Genomic DNA, 19,815 nt, shown 5'->3' with positions numbered 1-19,815 from the left:
GCCTGTGATGACAGCCTAACAGAAAGCCTGGAGCAAGTTGTGACAGGTCAGCAAACAGTGGCATCCTCTCTGGAATGTGAATATGGCTTCCAGAACACTTTTTTTAGCCTCTGCCTGAAAGACTGCTCTTCCTGGGAATACTTCAGGTTCTTATTTCCATGTACAGTGAGAAAGAGAGGGAAGAATCAGTTTTAGGATTTTATTTCTTAGAGTGTTGGCCGGCAGAGGTCAGCACTTCATTACTTGTTCCTCCATGGGCCCTTACACACACCTCTTCTAGGGCACTAAGTGACCACTCTAGTTTATTTCCTTTTTTTATTGTGGCAAGATGCACATAACATGGAATTTGGCACTGTAACCTATTTAAAGTGTGTTTCAGTAGCATCAAGTACATTCACATTGTTGTGCAAACATCCCCACCATCATTATCCACAATGTGCTTCATCTTTCCAAACTGAGATCAGTGTAGTTTTAAAAAATATTACTTCTTAGTGGGGTAGGGGAGGGAGCTTTCTTTTCTACCCTACTGGGTTCTTCCACTTGGTCTAACAATCAGTTTGACATGAGACATATTAACAAGAGAAAATAAAATGTAATACATATGTGTGCATGGGAACCCATATATGTAAGAGAGTGAGAAACCTCATATACATGACAGGTTCAGAGCCAGACAGTTAAAGTGAGTTATTCATGATCTTCTAAGCTGGATGCTGGACCATGAGTCTCATGGGGAGGTTCTGGTTCCTCCTTCACTCTCAGTGGATGACCTCCCAGGTCAAATGAGATATCAGAAAATGAGTTATCAGATAGAAATTTCTTCAACTCCCTCTGTCAAATTTATATGTCTACCTGCATCAGCACCCATCTCATGCTTATCTTCTTCTTTTACAGAAAAGATGTAATTCTGTGCATTTAAGACCAAAACCTCTACCTCTGCTAGCTTCTTCCTTCTCTGACTTTCTCAGAAACCTTACAGTACTGATGTTTCTTCTTTCTCCTGAATCTTCAACCTGAATTCTCTTTCTCTGCTGATCACGCCACAAAATCTAATATGCGCAAGTCTCTAACATTGAAAAAGAGAGAGGGAGGGAGACAGCAAAGGAGGGAGGGAGGGAGAGAGAAATGAGAGAGAGAGATTCTGAATTTTGACCCTACTGCCCCTCCAGTGACTTTATTTTCTGTCTTTCTAATTCTAGCCGATACTCTAAAAAAAAAACAAAAAACCCAAACTTGTGTAGTCTCTCTTCCTCCCACTTCCCAACACATTCCAGTTTGGCACCTAAATTTTTTTCTACTTGTCTGGATGCTTCTCTTTGGTCTCTTTTGGTATTTATTCTCTCTTACATATGGGCATGTTGTAAGATTTGATTTTAAGTTTCTTTCATTTTTCATTCTAGGCAAATTTATCTGTAGACATGGTTTCATTTTCTTTCTATACACTAATGACTCTCAAATTTGCCTTTCTGAGAGAACCTCTGAGTTTCAGACCTATATAAGCATCTGCCTACTTCACGTTTCTACTTGAATGTTTTATTTATTTATTTATTTTTATTTATTATTTTATTGATTATGCCATTACAGTTGTTCCAGTTTTTCCCTCTTTGCCCCCCTCCACCCAGTATCCCCCATTCCCTCTGGTAATCCCCCCTTAGTTCATGTCCATGGGTCATGCATATAAGTTCTTTGGCTTCTCCATTTCCTATACTATTCTTAAGGTCCCCCTGCCTGTTCTGTAACTACCAATTTGTACTTCTCAATTCCTGCACCTTTCCTCCTATTCTCCCTCTTCCCCTTTCCAGCTGATAACCCTTCAAATGATCTCCATATCTATGATTCTGTTTCTGTTCTGCTTGTTTACTTAGTTTGTTTTTTGATTCAGTTGTTCATAGTTGTAAATTTATTGCCATTTTAATGTTTATATATATCTTTAAAATTTTTAAAAAACTTTTATTTATCTTTAGAGGGGAAGGGAAGGAAAGAAGGAGAGAAATATCAGTGTATGGTTGCCTCCCCTGAGTCCCCTGCTGGGAACTGGCCTGCAACCCAGGCATGTGCCTTGACTGGGAATCGAACCACGATCGTGTGGTTTGCAGGCCCGTGCTCAATCCACTGAGCTGAGTTACACCAGCCAGGGCTTAATGTTTATATTTTTGATCTTCTTCTTTTTCTTAAATAAGTCTCTTTAACATTTCATAGAATAATGGCTTGGTGATGATGAACTCCCTTAGCTTTACCTTGTCTGGGAAGCACTTTATCTGCCCTTCCAGTCTAAATGATAGGTTCACTGGATAGAGTAATGTAAGCTGTAGGTCCTTGATTTTTGTCACTTGGAATACATCTTGCCACTCCCTTCTTGCCTACAAAATTTCTTTTTTGAGAATCAGCAGATAGTCTTATGGGAACTCTTGTGTAGGTAACTCCCTGCCTTTTTCTTGTTGCTTTCAATGAGGTTTTCTCTTTATCTTTAACCCTTGGCATTTTAATTATGATGTGTTTTGGTGTGGTCCTCTTTGGGCCCATCTTTTTTGGTATTCTGTGCTTCTTGGACTTGTATGTCTATTCCTTTCACCAAATTAGAGAAAATTTCCTTCATTATTTTTTCAAATAAGTTTTCAATTTTTTGCTCTTTCTCTTTTTTTTCCAGCACCTCTAGGATTTGAGTTTTGGTATGTTTGGAGTTGTCCCAGAGGCTCCTTACTCTATCTTTGTTTTTGTTTTTGTTTTTGATTTGTTTTTCATCTTGCTGTTCTGTTTGAATTCTTTTTCTTCCTTGTGTTCCAAATCATTGTTTTGGTTCTCAGCTTCATCCACTCCGCTCTTGATTCACTGTACGTTTTTCTTTATTTCACTTAGTGTAACCTTCATTTATGCCTGGGTCTTTTTTATTCTGTACCTGATGAGTTCCTTTAGCATCCTAATAGCCAGTGTTTTGAATTTTGCATCTGATAGATTGCTGATCTCTATTTCAGTTAGTTCTTTTTCTGGAGTTTTGTTTTGTTCTTTCATTTGAGCCATATTTCTGTCTCCTCATTTTGGCAGCCTCCCTGTATTTGCTCTGTGTATTAGGTAGAGCTGTTTGACTCCCTGTCTTAGTAGCGTGGCCTAATGTAGAAGAGCGCACCTGTAAGTTGAATGGGGCAGAACCTTAGGGAATTGCCTGGGTAGGGCAACCCATACGAACCAAGCTGATGCAGTCTCAGATAGGGTGCCACATGCCCTGTGGCTCTGTGTAGGGGAGGGTTCAGAAAAGGGTTAGTGGCCACTGCCTGGCCTCTGGAGTTTTGTCAGGGATAAAGTTGTTTTCTGTCACTCGCCCTGAAGCCAGATACTTCAGTTTCTCCTTCTGTGCTGCTGGTGCCCTTCAAGCTGCTGCCCTGGTGCTGGAGCCCAGAGGAGTGGGTCTGCGTAAGTTCTAAGTCCATCGTGTACCCTTTAAGAAGAGATGCCTGAGGATCCCACAGTTTCTTCACTGCCTCTACCCCCACTGGTTTTTACAAACCAATTATAGGGACTTAGAAGTTATGGGGACTTATCTTCCTGGCACTGGAACCCTGGTCTGTGTGGTCTGGTGTGGAGATGGAATTCCTTGCTTCCAAGATACCCTTCTTGATTTTTATCCACCACACGTGGGTGTGGGATAGTCCACTCTGTGTCTCTGCCCCTCCTACTTGTCTGAATGAATGTGACTTCTTTAACTCCTTAGTTGTTGGACTTCCATACTGCTTAATTTTCTGATAATTTTGGATGATAGCTGTTTTGTAGTTTAGCTGTAATTTTTTCTGTGGTTGTGTGAGGAGGTGAGCTGTGTTTACCTATTCCTCTATCTTCTCTACTTAAATGTTTTAAAGCTATCCCCAGCTCTTCATGTCCAGTATCATTCTCATGGTCTTCCCCCACTGTACATGGCTGTTGTCCAGAATTTCCTATTTTGTTGAGTTACTCCACCATCCATCCAGTTGTACAAGCTGGCAAACATGGAGTTTTCCTTGACAGAAAGTTCTTATCTTCTCTCACATCCCGTATTTAGGCCTTCACCAGTACCCATAGATTTTTCCTGTAAGTGTATTTCAAACCCAGTGGGTTCTCTCTATTTCTACCTCTACCTTCTTTATAAGCTACCATCATATTTTCCTAGATATTTGCAGTAGGTACTACAAATCTCCCTCAATTTACTCTTCCCTTTGCGAACATTTTTCTACACAGCAGCAAAAGTAATGTAAACATTAAAATTGGATCACATCATTGCTCAGCTTAAACTTCTCCAAAGGCTTTCCGTTGCTCTTAGGAAAAAATTCAGATGTTTTACTAGGACCTGCACATGGCCCTGCCTGATCCGACTCCACTTTTCCAGCCTCGTCTTCAGATTTCATAACTTCCTGTGAGCTTAATTCACTTTAAATCATTTTTTAATTTTTTTGTATTTATATATTTATGTGTGTGATTGTTTAGCAAATATCTTTCTTTTCACTAGTTCAAAAGCTCCATGACAGAAAAGTGTATTCCATCATCTAGCACAATGCTGGGCACTTCAGTGCAATAATTCTCTGTGGAAGGAATGGATGAATGAATGCATTTGTTACATTTGGGTCGTAGCCCTGTTACTTCTGATTCAGTAGCTTTGTCATGGAAACTGGGGATCTGTATCTGTTGAGCCTACCACAGTCGATCCCGATGTTTGTTTGGGTTGAAAACCCCTAGAGAATTATATTGCTACTTCAGTTGAAGTCACAGATGTTCAGATTCTAAACAGAAAAGGGAAGGACAATGTAAATATTAATAAACATTTTTAGTCATTTTGCACATCTATCCTTTCTCTAAGTTGGTCAATTTATATCAACTGACATTTTTACTGGATGATTTCTTGTTAATTTTAAAGTTTTTTGCTAATCTTTTGATAAAAAGAAAAGAGGGAAAAAGATAGGGTATTATATGATGACTGCTGTGTACGTATGTCAGGCCAGAGTCTTAGATTTCATTCTGTAGGCAGCGAGGAGCTCGAAAAACTTCTATTGTGCTTTGAAGCTCAATGTTATAAATTTCATATAATACTTTTGAGGACAAAAGAGGCAAAAATGTGCATGTATGAGCCCCTATTCATCAATATATATAAAAATTATATTTTTATTTTCCTATGATTATGAAAGTAATGCATGTTCAGTGTGAAGGCAGCCAAACATTATTCAATAGGAAGAATGACACACTTATGATAAATCTGCAAACAAAAGAAATCACCAGTATTTGTTGTCTGGTTGATTTTTGTAGGAACTCTGAGGCAATAGTATGAATGCTTAAAGTAATATTTAGGGAGATTATGCAGTCAGGGAACTACCAAGAGGTTAGTATGACTGTTTAGCAAACACACAGCCACCGTCTATGTTGGGTTACAGTGGTCCAGTCTGAAGGTTATAGGGGCCTTTCAGGGGGCAGCAAAAACTAGAGGAAGGAATGAATTCAAGAGACACTTTGAAGGACGAATCACTGGGCTTAGTGACTGATTGGATTGTGACTGGAGCAAAGGAGAAAGAGGAGTAAAAGGTGTTAAGTTAATTAAACAAGGAGGCCATTAGACCCAGGTGGCTCTAATGCTGTGGTGGCCCAAGTCAGCGAATCACTTGAGTGATTCGCAAACCTAAGTCTACGAATCGCTCAAGGCAATAATATCAGAGCGCAAAGGACAACTGACTACAAACAGCAAACTAGGCTTTCAGATATAGCTAATCAACAATTCCCTTACTTGGCTTCCGTATTTTCTCTATAAAAGTCTCTCCCTGAGATCTTGTTGGGTGAGCGCTCCTAATTACTGGTTTGACACTGCCTGATACCAGTTGATTTTTGCTCGGGGAAACTTGTAAAATTTTTAACATGCTTCAGTTTATCTTTTAACAAAGGTGACTCTAGGATTTCACGTGTGGTGTTTCAGAGAATTGCCTATTATAAATTCTAAGGATGTCCAAACTGGAAGCTCAAGTTCAGGGTAGATAGCTAAGCAGGTGAGGTTTGGACTGATCCATCACTGCATTTAGACCTAAGAGGAGGAGCCACCCAAAGCAGCAGAGAAAGAATGAGTGGGCTTGGAAAGAGGACCGAGAGAGTGCAGGCACAGAGCAGAAGGGTAAGGGATTCAGAGAGGGTGGCCAAGCGTCACTTGCTTCGGAGACATCCAGGAGAACAAGGCCTGAGAGGGGTGGTGGGCAGTCAGCAGAGGCAGGCGGCTCTCACTTACCCCGCAGCCCTCCGTGCAGGTGAAACAGTGGAGGCAGAATTCAGATTACAGGGGCAATAAGGAGCCTACACAGATCATTTTAACGTCTAGTTCCTAAGAAGGAGAGAATTAATATAGTACCTGTGGTGAGGGCGGCAGCAAAAATATACCATATAGTTTCATTCATATTATAATTACATAAACTTTTGTGGATCAGTCTAGAACTCTAAGCCATAACCATGTCAGTGAGAAAATGTCTTATGAGTCGGAAATGCGGACACCTCCTGTGTCTCAAGCCTTGCTTCGCATGAGCAGTTGCCCAGCTTGGTGTGGCCAGTTATTGCTGTGTGACTGTGAGGTGGGATATATATTCCTCGACAGATTAAAGGAGAGCCACACTGTTCGCTTGCCATTTAGTCCTGTTCTTTGGGACCAGTTCTCCTCGATTCTTTGAATGAAATGTAGGGCAAATCCCACCATTTTTCTGGTTCTTAAAAGATTCTGCCACACACGCCCACACACAAACCAGTCTACATTTAGTAACTAATATGTCCAGTCGCCCAAATTAAGTGCTCTCTTCTCTCAGCTTGGGTTCTGTGGTCTGGCTACTTATTCCCGACTCATTAGGCTGAGTTTGACTCCCTCAGGATTGAATCGTGGAGGGAAGACGGGTGAGGGGTGAAAATTCTTACTTGATGTATAAGAACGAGCCATGTGAATTTGCCAATATTTGTCCTACAGAAATGGCAAAAGCGTAATACTGCTGTCATCTGGCATTGGAACTCTCGAGGTCTGCAGGCGTTTAAGACTAACACCTCTCCTCCTTAGGACTCTGTGGGTGCATTGGAGCATCCCTACCATTGCTGAGAGGTCTCTCACCTGACATGTCTTGGAAGCTTTTGAATCTGTTTCCTCCAAATGGCAGCTCATAGCCCCATTGTCTGCTCCTGGGCATCTACGCTTTACCCCAGCTGTCACTCCTGAGCTTGGCTTACCCTTCAAAAGACTGGTTTTGGTCACCGTAGAAGGCAGTCCCCTGCTAGTGCTCTTTGTTTGCCTGTCTAGTTGAGGGAAAATACGCCTGCTTTCCTTGCTCGTTGAGACTCGGCAGGTGCAGACCATCACACTCAGCACACTTCCTTAGCCCATGTGTCCCTGCAGCTGGTCAGTAGCAGGATTTGCACTGTAGGGTGTTCAGGCGTGTCAGTGCCTGCTCACTGACAACTTGGGGATGTTCACGGGGACACACATCCAGCTCTCTGGATTGTCCTTTCAAAGTCCCTTTCCTAGGCTTGAAGTGAGGGGCAGGCAATGTCTGCCTGATCCCTTGGGGTGGGGCGTATGTGACTCTTATCCCATTCAAAACCTTTCTCTTAAAATTCCTTTTTAGTGTATTTTCATCTTGATGCTCTTGGTTGAGAGTTGCAAAAGCAGCATTTGGAAATCCCCTTCATGAGTCCTGCATGCTAGTCTTACATCTCACTCTATGGTCTAGTTGCCATATGTTGTCTTGGGGGACAAAGCCAACCCTGAGTCTGAAACAGTTCTATTTTAACATCCAGTTATGTGTGGATGTAAAAAAGTTACTCTCTTTCTTTATCTTTACATAGAAATTTAATCCAGAGGGTAGAGATCAATGCTGAAACAGACTTTTGGGAAACTGAAATGTTCTAGATGTGTAAACAAAAATAATCCATCTTGTACCTCTGTTCTGTTTCTGGCATTTTTTCCACTCTAGAAGCAAGAGTTGAAAGAAGCTTACCACAGCATAGTGATTAGACATTTATATAATGTACAAAGTGATCCCCTTTATAATTCTAGTACTCACCTGGCACCATACGTAATTACTACAATATTATTGACTATATTTCCTGTGCTGTACTTTACATCCCTGTGACTGTTTTGTAACCACCAAGCTATAATTCTTAATTCCTTCATCTTTTTCACCCAGCCCCTGCTACCTCCCATCTGGCAACCCTCAGTCTGTTTGAAGAGCTGGTTTGCTAGGGGAGTGCTTTCCCCACGGAACAGTGACCATGTTGGGGAAAGAACTCAGGAGACATTGACGAGTTACGTAGTCTCTTTCCTGGAAAGGTATTTGCTCCGAAAACATGCTGCCCAAGCATTTATGCCTTCAGGTCAGCCTCTCTCTCCAGTTGTTGGCAGAGTGAATGAGCACAAGCTGTATTTGATGAGCTAGAATAAACATAAAACTCATTTTGAAGCAGATCGTTTCTTTGAAACTGTAGGAAAATTGTTCAGTAAATGAAACTCATGCTTCCTACAAAAGGTCTTAGTTTGAGTTTGCTGTGTGTTTTTAGTTATGTTTAGTCAAATTTAATTTAGTTCAGCTAGAGTTAACATAGAATAATTTGGAAATAAATTTTACTCTTTAGGCCAGGGTTTGCTGACCCTGGTCTACAGGCCAAAGCCAGCCTGGTACCTCTTTTTGCAAATACAGTCTTATTGGAATACAGTCAGTCTCATTTGTTTACGTGTCGTTTGCACTCTAGTGGCAGAGCTGAGTAGTTGCGACAGGGACCATATAGCTCATGAGGAGAGGAAGAAACATTCCTCATTCCTTCTGGGTTCTTCCGGTTGGTCTAATAATTAAATTGACATGAGGCAGATTAACAAGAGAAAATAAGCAAATTTAATTATATATGCACCTCTGTGAACCCCACATATATGAGAGATTCAAAGACAGAAAGTTAAAATAAGGTATCTATGACATTCTGAGCTAAGAGGTAAAGCACCCTGGAACGACAGAGGGGAGGAAGGTCATTTTCAGGTCACTATGAAGAGCCAATGTTCAGTGATTAGTAGTTTGCCTTATCCTATAGATAGGTCATGAAAAGTTATTTCTGGTAATAACTCTTATTATGGGTAGGCCCCAAATTTCAATTCTTGAAGGGAAAGGTAAAAGTTCTCAGGAGCCCGCAGGGTCTTGATTGTCTTCAACTCAAAATAACCCATGTGCCAAAGTGGCACAGCTTGAGGAGGCCTGTTCTGAACTACTTCACTTGCAAAGCCTAAATATTTACTGTCTGGTCCTTTATAGAAAAAGTTTGCAATTTTTTGTTCTGGTCTAATGAAAGTACTTAGTATCAGGGGCTTTGTGGTTACATGTGGTATAAATTGCTATTAATCCTTGGAAATATTAATTAATTAATTAATTAATTAATTAATTTTTAGAGAGGGGAAGGAAGGGAGAAAGAGAGGGAGAGAAAGCATCAATGTGTAATTGCCTCTTCCATGCTGCCTTCTGGGGACCTGGCCCACAACCCAGGCATGTGCCCTGACTGGGAATCAAACCGGTGACCCTTTGGTTCACAGGCCAGTGTTCAATCACCTGAGCTACACCAGCCCCTGCAGAAATATTCTTAATGTAAACCTTCTAGTAACTCCTACCATTCTTATTTGTAAAAAATATTTAACATTTTTTAAAATTATTCTTTTAATCCTTACCTGAGGATGGTAAGGATATATATATATATATATATGTATGTATATGTATGTATATATGTATATATGTATGTATGTATGTATATGTATATGTGTGTGTGTATATATATAATATATAATATATATATGTATATGTGTGTGTATATATATAATTACTGATTTTGAGAGAGAGGAAGGGAGAGAGAGAGAAACATTGATCCATTGCCTCCTGCATGTATCCTGCTAGGAGGGGATTAAACCTGCAACCTAGGTATGTGCCCTGACCGGGGATCAAACCTGTAACTTTCTGTTGTATGGGATGATGCTCCAACCAACTGAGCCACCAGCAAGGGCTGTAAAAATATTTTCTAAAAATAACTAAATTCATTGTGAAAGTTGGTATGGCCTAATAGACAATATGTTAAAAATGACAAAATCCATTTCTTTTTTTTTAAGCCCCTTGGAGAGTAAAATAATTCATTTCTTGAGTTGCATTTCACCACTTACAAACAGTCTGGGAAACTTTGTCTGGTACAAAGCGCACTGTCAGCACTCAGTTACAAAATGTTTTTTTGATTTATTGGAACAATTTAAAATGACATTGAAGAGAAGCACTTTCCTTCTGCTCTTTCTTCAGTTTTCCATGAAGGCTAGCTTCTCTTACTCCTGGGCATTCTTATTACTTCCAAATGCAGGGCAGAGAGTTAAGATTATTCTGTGGATCATTTGACAGATGGCTGTGCCTTTTCAGGGTAGTCTGATTCTGCTCATGAGAAGGCTATTTTAATTTCTTGCAAGGGATACTGTATAACTGAGGCTTATCTAATGAACCCCATAAAAACCAGCCTGGGGACAGGAATCAATTTGTTCATTCATTTATACATGCATTCATTCAACAAACGTTGAAGGCATGCTAAAATGAGGTGCTGCACCTTTAATGATTTTGTTTTCTATCACAGGAGATAGACACAAAGCAGATAATTATAGTATATTATTTTAAGTAAAACTTAACACAGGCATTATGGGAGAGAAGGTGCATCCAACAACAGGGGGGAGGCAATCAAGGAATGGTGCTGGTGAATCCAGACAAAGAAGTCCTGGACATTCTATGGGACATTCAGTGGGGATGTTGAGAAGGTGGAGTTGAATCAGAATCTTTGGGTTGAGGTATGGACTAGAGCAGGGGTGTCAAACTCATTTTCACCAGGGGCCACATCAGCCTTGCAGTTGCCTTCAAAGTGCCGAATGTAATTTCAACTCCTTAACAGGTAAGGAGTAGTTGCATTTATACAGTCCTAAAATTATTTCAGCCCTTTGGAGGCAACTGTGAGGCTGATGTGGTCCCTGGTGGAAATGAGTTTGACACCCCTGGGCTAGGGCTAATTAGTTAAGGGGTGTATAGAGATGGCAATACAAACTGTGGGAGATGATGAGCTCATTAAGGGTAAAGAGAGTAGGATTAACATTGGGCTCCGGATGGAAGAGCCAACATTTCAGGATCAGAGAGAGAGAGGACTATTAAGGAAACAAGGAAGAAGTCTTAAAAATGTTTATAGAATGAATGAAGGGAAGGAGACAGTAAACAGAGAAATGGAAAATCCAAGAGTTATCAGGGATGATTGGTAATGTAGGTGGCAGAAATGGAGAATTCATTTCAAATATAGTCTAATGTAACTACTTAAGTGTTAAACAAATAACTACTTAAAACTTGGTTTTAAGGCTGTTTAAAGTAGGCCCGAACAAAGTTGATTTCCTATGTTTGTCAAAGCTAGTAATTTTTATATAATCTAACACATACTCATCAAACACTCTTTTGGTATCAGGCACTTTGTTAAGTTGGCATTGCAAGGGATAAACTATGAGATAAAAAATAGTCCGTCATGGACCTGGCTCTCAGAGAACTTGCAGCAAGATAAGCTATATACCTAAATATTTATGACACAGGGTAAAAAGTGACCAAAAAGGACTAAAGTGCAGTGGAGGAAGAGAGGTTAATTTTAGACAGGGGATTTGAGGAAGCAGTGATATTTGAGCTAAGTCTTAGAAGATGGGTGGAGATGAAAGTATGTATAAGTCAGTCATAGAGGAGAGTCTGAGCAAAACATAGCGCATGAGACTCTGAGGCACTGTCAGTCTCGTATCATTGTTCTTGCCTACGTCTGGCTCCATTTCTAGACTGACCCTCTGATGCCGAGGACTATAATTTACCTTTACAGAGCCTCATATAATGTTTTGTATACAATGCTCACTCAGTGTTTGCTATATGAATTTAACTTGACAAACAGACATCATCATTGTCAAATTACTTAGTCCACAATCTTACCTGTGCAGGCCATCATAGTAAAGCAAAAAGTAATTTACAGACTACAATTCTTTTTTTGCATGTGCCTGTCCAGAACTCCCAACACTATTCATTGAACAGGCTATTTTTACTTTATTTTATGCTTCTGTCCTCTTTGTCAGATATTAATTGACCATAGAGATCTGGGATTGTTTCTGGGCTCTCTATTCTGTTCCATTGATCTAGGTGTCTGTTCTTATGCCAGTACCAGACTGTTTTGATTATAGTGGCCTTGTAGTATAGTTTGATACCAGGTATTGTGATCCCTTCTACTTTGTTCTTCTTTCTTGAGTTTGCTGAGGCTATTTGGAGTCATTTTTGGTTTCATATAAATTGTTGAATATTTGTTCTATATCTGTGAAATATATCATTGGTATTTTAATAGGGATTGCAGTGAATCTATAGATTGCTTTGCGTAGTACAGACATTTTTTTAAAAGACTTTATTTATTTATCTTTAGAGAGGAAGGGAAGGAGAGAAGGAGAAACATATCAATGTATGGTTGCCTCTCGTATGGTCCCCTGCTGGGAACTGGCCTGCAACCCAGGCATGTGCCCTGACTGGGAATCAAATGATCATGTGGTTCGCAAGCCTGCACTCAATCCACTGAGCTACACCAGCCAGGACTGTAGTACAGACATTTTAATGATGTTAATTCTTTCAGTCCATGAACACAATATAGCTTTCATTTCTTTCTTAATTTGTTTCTTCAGTGTTATGTAGTTTTCTGAATACAGGTCTTATACCTCCTTGGTTAAGTTTATTCCTAAGTATTTTATTTTTCTTGTTGCTATAGTAAGTGGGATTTCCCCCTAGTTTCTGTTTCTGATATTTCATTGTTGGTGTACAAAAATGCCTTTGGTTTCTGAATATTGACTTTGTATTTTGCTATTTTTCCAAATTCACTTATTAGGTTGAGGAGTTTTTTGGTGGAGCCTATAGGGTTTTCTGTGTACAATATCATGTCATCTGCAAATAATGACAATTTTACTTCCTCTTTTCCAATTTGGATGCCCTTTATTTCTTTTTCTTGTCTTATAGCTGTGGCTAGAACTTCTAATACTATGTTGAATAAAAGTGGTGAAAGTGAACACACTTGTCAGGTTCCTGATCTTAGGGGGAAAGCTTTTAGTTATTGCCCATTGAGTATGATATTGGCTGTAGGTATATCGTATATGGCGTATATGGCCTTTATTATGTTGAGATATGGTCCCTTTACCCCATACTGCTGACTGTTTTTATCATAAATGGGTTCTGTACTTTATTGAATGCTTTTTCAGCATCTATTGCTATGATCATGTGACTATTGTCTTTCATTTTGTTATGTGGTATATTACATTTATTAATTTATGAATATTATACCATCTTGATTCCTCAGATGAATCCCACTTGATTATGACCTTTTTAATGTATTGTTGGATCTGGATTGGCAATATTTTGTTGAAGATTTTAGAATCTATATTCATCAGCAACATTGGCCTGTAGTTTTTAGACAACCAACTTATACCATACACCAGAATAAACTGAAGATGGATAAGAGACTTAAATATAAGCTGTGATACCGTAAAAGTCCTAGAAGAAAACATAGGCAGTAAATTTCAGATATCCCTTGTAGCAATATTTTCATTGATATGTCTGCTAGGGCAAAGGAAAAAAAGGAAAGAATAAACAAATGGGATTACATCAAACTAGAAAGCTTTTGCACAGCTAAAGAAAACATCAGGAAAATGAAAAGAGAACCAACCATATGGGAAAATATATTTGCCAGTGATACCTTTGATTTCTGAAATATATAAAGAACTCATATAACTCAACACCAGGAAGCCAAACAATCCAATTAAAATATGAGCAAAGGACCTGAACAAACACTTTGCCAAGAAACTGCCTTTTGATCCAGTAATTCCACCACTGGGATTATACCTTAAGAATCCTGAAACACCAATTCAAGAACCTATACATATACATTGTTATGTTCTTAGCAGTGTTATTTACAATAGCCAAGTCCTAGAAACAGCCTAAGTGCCCATCAGTAAATGAGTGGATCAAGAAACTGGTGCATTTACACAATGGAATACTACACAGCAGAAAGAAAGAAGGGACTCCTACCTTTCTCAACAACATGGATGGAACTGGCAAGCATTATGCTAAATGAAATAAGCCAAGTGGTGAAAGACAGATAACATGATCTCGACTATAAGAGGAACTTAATGAACAAAACAAGCAAATGAGCAAAACAGAACCAGAGTCATGAAAACAAGGAACAGACCAACAGTGACTAGTGAGGTGGGGAAAGGGAGAAGGGGGGAAAGAAGAAAGATCTAGCCAAGGAACATGTATGAATGACCCATGTACATGGACACTAGGGTGGGGATTGACTGAGGGAGTCGGGGGGTGGAGCAGGGAAGAGCACTGGGGAAAAATTGGGACAACTGTAGTAGAACAATGATACAAAAATAGCACTGTATTGTAGGGCTTATAAAATATATAGTAGTATATTTTTAAGTAACAATAATGCAAAAGATGTATAAATGGAAATGTACTATTACAAAGTTCTGTTGTTCTAAAAAAAAAAGACAGACTAGAAATCTTATATTTACCAGTAAAGTGAGTATAGATTACCTCTGTGATTTGATTTTTTGAGGATGACAAATTAGGATTATAAATGAATTAAATACACGTAAGTTATAGCATCACATATGTGACATATAACTTAAGATGTAAGTCACAGTGCAGATTCTTAAAGACTTCAATGAACACAATTTCTATGGGATCTGCTTAAATGACAACTTTGAAGCCAGGTTTCAGACAACTATTTTTTTAGTGTATAAGTAGATACATTTGTTTTATACTTTGGAATTAACTGTATCCTTTTAGGATTAAAAAAATAACTTGTACGGTAGCTTCAGATTACCCAAGGATGATGTTTTAAAAGCCCATACTTTGTGGCTGGATCTGGATATTTCATTTGATAAACTTAAGGAATCAGAATTAGAATACCAATTTTATTAGTGGAATTACTTAGTTATTGTGAAGTGCTTCTATTTAATGTGTTACCTATGACTTACAATGGACAGATGGAAATATGAGGAGTTAGGGAAAAGGCCACCTATTTTTTGTTGATTTGGAAGAGGAACTAACTTACAATATCTATAAAATAAGGTATATAATGTAGTGATTTAAGGGTTACACTAGAAAATAATTCTAGGAATTATGAAGGTAGAGGATGTTGGTCCATGATGATTTTGTATTCTTAATTATTTATAAAATCCAGATAGTGATTTTCAATACAAATTTGAAGTCCTTTCCTGTTGGTTTGATGTGTGTTACCCTTGCCTCATAAATTCCTGAATTAGCAAATTTAATCTAATCTTATTTTACAAATGATGGAAGTCAGATGATGCAGTTTGTTTAAATGAGCTATAGTGAATTATAGAGTCAGGTCACCCTTTTATGTTAGTGCATTGGCAAGAAAAACTAAAAATATCACAGACTTCATGTGGTAGATGACTAAAAATAAACTACAAATGACAATAACTTTTCTTCATTAAATCATTATAAGTGTAACGATTAAATTTTCCCCTCAATTGTTCTGTGAGGTAAGTAAGCAAGCAGTATAATTAAATAAGAACTCATATATTTTCTTTTTTTTTTCTTCCCCCCAATAGGACCAGACACATTATCAATTATTTCAGGTTTCAGAATATGGTAAGAGTTTTTCAATTTATTTTGAAGGAAAACACATTTATTACTTTCAACAGAGATAGGAAAAATTTCCAAAACATGTGTTGTTTAAAGTAAAAATCCGAGTTGAGTTAAAATCTTGATATTTCTTATAGGTCTAATAGTTTTTTCCTTTGTAAAATGAAAGTTATAAAAGGTCATTATAAAGAATAAAGGAGGAAGCCAGTCAGAAAAAGACAAATACCATATGATTTTGCACATATGTGGAATCTACTGAACAAGCTGAACTAACAAGCAAAATAGAGACAGACTCATAGAGAGAGCGCAGCTGACAGCTCTGGGTGGGGAGGAGGTTAGGGAGTGGAGGGACTGAGCAGAAAGGAAAAAGGACTCATCAACATGGACAACAGTGTGGTGATTGCGGTGGGGAGGGGACAAACGGTAATGGAAAAGACACAATAAAAGTGAATTAAAAAAATAATAAAGGAGAAGAAAAAGATCACTTAAGTTCCATTTTGCTTGTCTAGTTTTTATGCACAGTGGTTCCATTTTTCTACCTTGTTGTGATTATAACATATACACAAAATTTTGTGTGGTGTTTTTTTAAAAACATAACATTAATTATTTTCCATAATTTTTATTTGGTAGGCACTGGTGAAGGTGGTCTTACTCAAGTAAATCCTGTTCTTGCAGGTGCCCCATTTATAACATCTCTGTTAGGCACACACAGATAAAAAAAGTGTGACCTAACTATTTTGTTGGTGAATGGAGAGGAAGGAGAGATGAGAGTGAAAGTGTAGGATCCAGCATTAGTTCTAATTTGCTTATATAAGGTTTTTCGTATGATTTGTGTCACTTTTTGAGTTTGGGTTTCCTTTAGCTTTAGAAATTCTGGAAAGTAGCTTGCTTACCCCTTGGTGGTTTCGCCTCCACATAGCTCTTACTGCCTTGTCACATCTAAGCCTCACGGTCAACTCGAACAGGGATCAGCAAAATTTCCCTATAAAGGGGCAGAGAGTAATATTTTAGGCTCCATGGGCCTTGTGTCTCTGTCGTAACTGCCCAACGTTGCCATTGTAGCACGGAGCAGCCGCAGACACCCTGGAGGGCGAATGAGGCTGTGGCCTGATAACATTTTGTTTATGGACACAGAGCCCTGCATTTCAGCAGTTTTCACATGTTGTCAAATATTCTTCTTTTGAATTTTTCAGGCAATTAAAATGCCAAAACCACTCTTAGTTCCTGCTGGTCATCATTTACTGACCCCTGATCTGGGGCTCTGTTGTCCAGAGCTCACCATGTGTGGCTGTTGAACATTTGAAATGTGGCTCATCTGAATGGAGATGTGCACTGAGTGTGTGCAATACAGATTTTGAAGGCATGGTACACAAATAAGAAAAAAAGGGCTCATTAATAATATTTTTATATTGATTATTTGTTGCAATGATAATATTTTGGATATATGTAGGGTTAAGTAAAATATTACAAAAATTAATTTGCCAGCTTTTTTTCTTTACTTTTTAAAATGTGGCTACTAGAAATTTAAAATTATACTCTGTAGCTCACATTTTATTTCTTTTTGACAGCCTTGATCTAGAAGAATAAAGCAGAGGTGGCCAAGATTTTATAGAATATTTTCATTTTGCAGAGAGACGGTGCTGGGTGGTGGCATGTTGCTGAATGAGGTATAGCAGAGGTGGAGAATTGATTGCCAACCTAGGATGTTGGGACATTTGAATTCCCTTAGAATAAGGAATTTCTTTATTCTTATTTCCTTATTTCTTATTCTAAGGAAATTCTACCTCTGAGTGACCCCTAATTTCTGTGTTGGTGGAAAGACTTCAAGGAAGGTCTCAGATGACCCATATGGCTTTTTTGACTCTCCAATCAGCCTGGTGTGGAGTCAGTCCCAGACTGTCTTGGCACACCAGGGTCTTTAGCCCGCTTTGGAGCGGGACGTCTGCCCATATTGTTGACCTATTGACCTTGATACTTCTCTTGTGTTAAGCGAATGGTGAGATGCCTTTTATGAGACTGATCTATTTCTCTAATCAGTGAAGTTAGAGAAAAAAATATTTTTGTACACTGAAAGGAAATAAAAAATTTAATATTCTGGATGAGTTCTTTATATCAATACTATTAATATTGCTAAAATATTTTATATCTTAATTACATAAAGCTGGTAAAAGTAGGATTTCTAATTTTGGAATTACCTATCAGTACCTGCCATACAAAGAAAAAATGATTATTTTGTAGCCATATCTTAGTTATTCACTAGAACTTCTACTACACAACTTTCTCCTTGTAGCAGTCTGTTACATTAGACTGTCACGAGCTTTGCCTTTGTCTCAAAGGACAGGCATGGTCTTTGACTGCGTGTGTGGCACCGTGCAGAAGAAGGGGCCCCAGGATGTTCTTTTAGTAACTGAATTGGTGAAAGGCCCTAGGGAAGGGGCTGCTCTAGAAGCAGCTGTTTGCCAGGTGATATGGAAGTATTTTAGCATGAGTAAGGATGCACTGATGGGTGACAGTTAAATAAAAACCTGGTCTTTTAGCACTCCGATGTGTTTGCATCTAGGGTTCTGGATACAAATTAAGTTCTATCAATGGGAAATTCCCACTCACACCAGTGTCCACAGCAACTGGCCCCTGCTGTCACTGTCTAGTCACTAGCTTCATAGGGGTTTCTAATTTGGGGTGAAAGGAAGTGCTTTTCATCTGTGCCTTACTGTGTATTTGGATTATAATGAATCAAATTTCAAACTACCAATTATGAAGTCCTTTAAAACAATTCTATTTGTTATTTTGTCAAGCTATAAATTAATAATAGATTCTTTAAAATACTCTTGTTTTTATTTTCAGTATTGCCAAAATTTGAAGTTGCTTTGCAGACACCATTATATTGTTCTTTGAATTCTAAGAGTTTAAATGGTACTGTCACAGCAAAGTAAGTATAATTTTTTTATGTATACAAACTGTTATGAAACTATATGACAAAGAATCATTATATAATACAGAATTTCAGCACAGTGTTCTGCTTACTAAGATACCTTGATGGGCAGGAAACAATATCTATAATAAACAACAATTAAACATGGAACCCGTTTCTCTTTGCTTCAGAGTTGATCCAGTCCTAAACTATTTCCACAGATTAGTGTCTTTCCAAGATTAATGGAGGGATTTACATCATAGTTTATGCCAGATTTTTTTAATGTACCTGTATTTCTTATTCAGTTGGCATGGATTGAGGCAATTTACCTCTTCTTAACTCCTAATTTTTTTCTTTGTTAATGATGGAGGTTGACTCTTGGGGGAGAGATTTGGTGGTCCTATTGCAATTAGCATATGAATAAATAGTACACATACGTTACTCATGTCAGCATATGCACACAGATGTAGAGTGGCTCTTGTGGTTTTGATCTACTGGCTCCAACAGCATAGCATTTGGTTTTGCGGGACAGAAAAGCATCCCAGAGTTCCAGACTAACAGTCCTCAAACTCACAGTCATGGACAACACTATGGCGGTTACCAGAGTGGTGGTGGGGGAGTGGGGGCAGACGGGGGTCGACTGGTGACCGAAGGAGACTTGACTTGGGGTGGTGGACACACAATGCAGTATGTAGAGGATGTATCATAGAATTGTACACTTGAAACCTATGTAATTTTCTTAATCTATGACACCCCCATAAGTTCAACAAAAAAAAAAGGAGAAAATAGAAAAAAGGAACCTGAAATATCTGGACTTAACATTAAAAAGAAAAGTGTAGGCTCAGATTAGAGGTTCTCAAAGGTACAGGCTGGGGTTGTCCTCGAGTAACTTCAGGACTGAGCTCTTGAAGCTTTTATTTTTGGTGTGTCAGTATCTGTGCTTTGGCTTCTGAAATTTCTTTAATTTTAATTTTTCTTTAATTTTCTTTAATTTTTCTTTACATTTTTAATTTTTCTTTCTAAATTTTCTTTAATTTTTCTTCCCTCTCTCCTTCTCCTCTGCTTCTTCTTTATCTTTTATTTTTGGCTTAAAGACAAATCAATTTCTATGACTCTTTTGCATGAAAATTTTTAGACCATTTCCTTGCAGACGAAGTTCAGATTTTTTAGTGTATCTTACAGAGTTCTTTCCTGGTTTCATGTCTTTTGGAACATCCT

The 19,815-nt window shown here is 38.4% G+C and overlaps 1 protein-coding gene across 1 annotated transcript in view; it reads left to right on the top strand.

Moving 5' to 3' along the window:
- CD109 (CD109 molecule) overlaps nucleotides 1-19,815 on the top strand; it is a 119,838-nt gene that overhangs the window by 42,103 nt on the left and 57,920 nt on the right. Inside the window, exons 7-8 of the mRNA XM_037034310.1 lie at nucleotides 15,653-15,692; nucleotides 18,531-18,615. Coding sequence (XP_036890205.1) covers nucleotides 15,653-15,692; nucleotides 18,531-18,615 — 125 coding nt within the window. The remainder of the gene's footprint in view (nucleotides 1-15,652; nucleotides 15,693-18,530; nucleotides 18,616-19,815) is intronic.

This window comes from Sturnira hondurensis, unplaced genomic scaffold (assembly GCF_014824575.4).
Source record: "Sturnira hondurensis isolate 20B ecotype Veracruz unplaced genomic scaffold, ASM1482457v3 Scaffold0022136, whole genome shotgun sequence".
NCBI classification, from domain to species: Eukaryota; Metazoa; Chordata; class Mammalia; order Chiroptera; family Phyllostomidae; genus Sturnira; species Sturnira hondurensis.
Note: the sequence above shows the minus strand (reverse complement) of the source record. Positions and strands in the feature narration are given on the sequence as shown.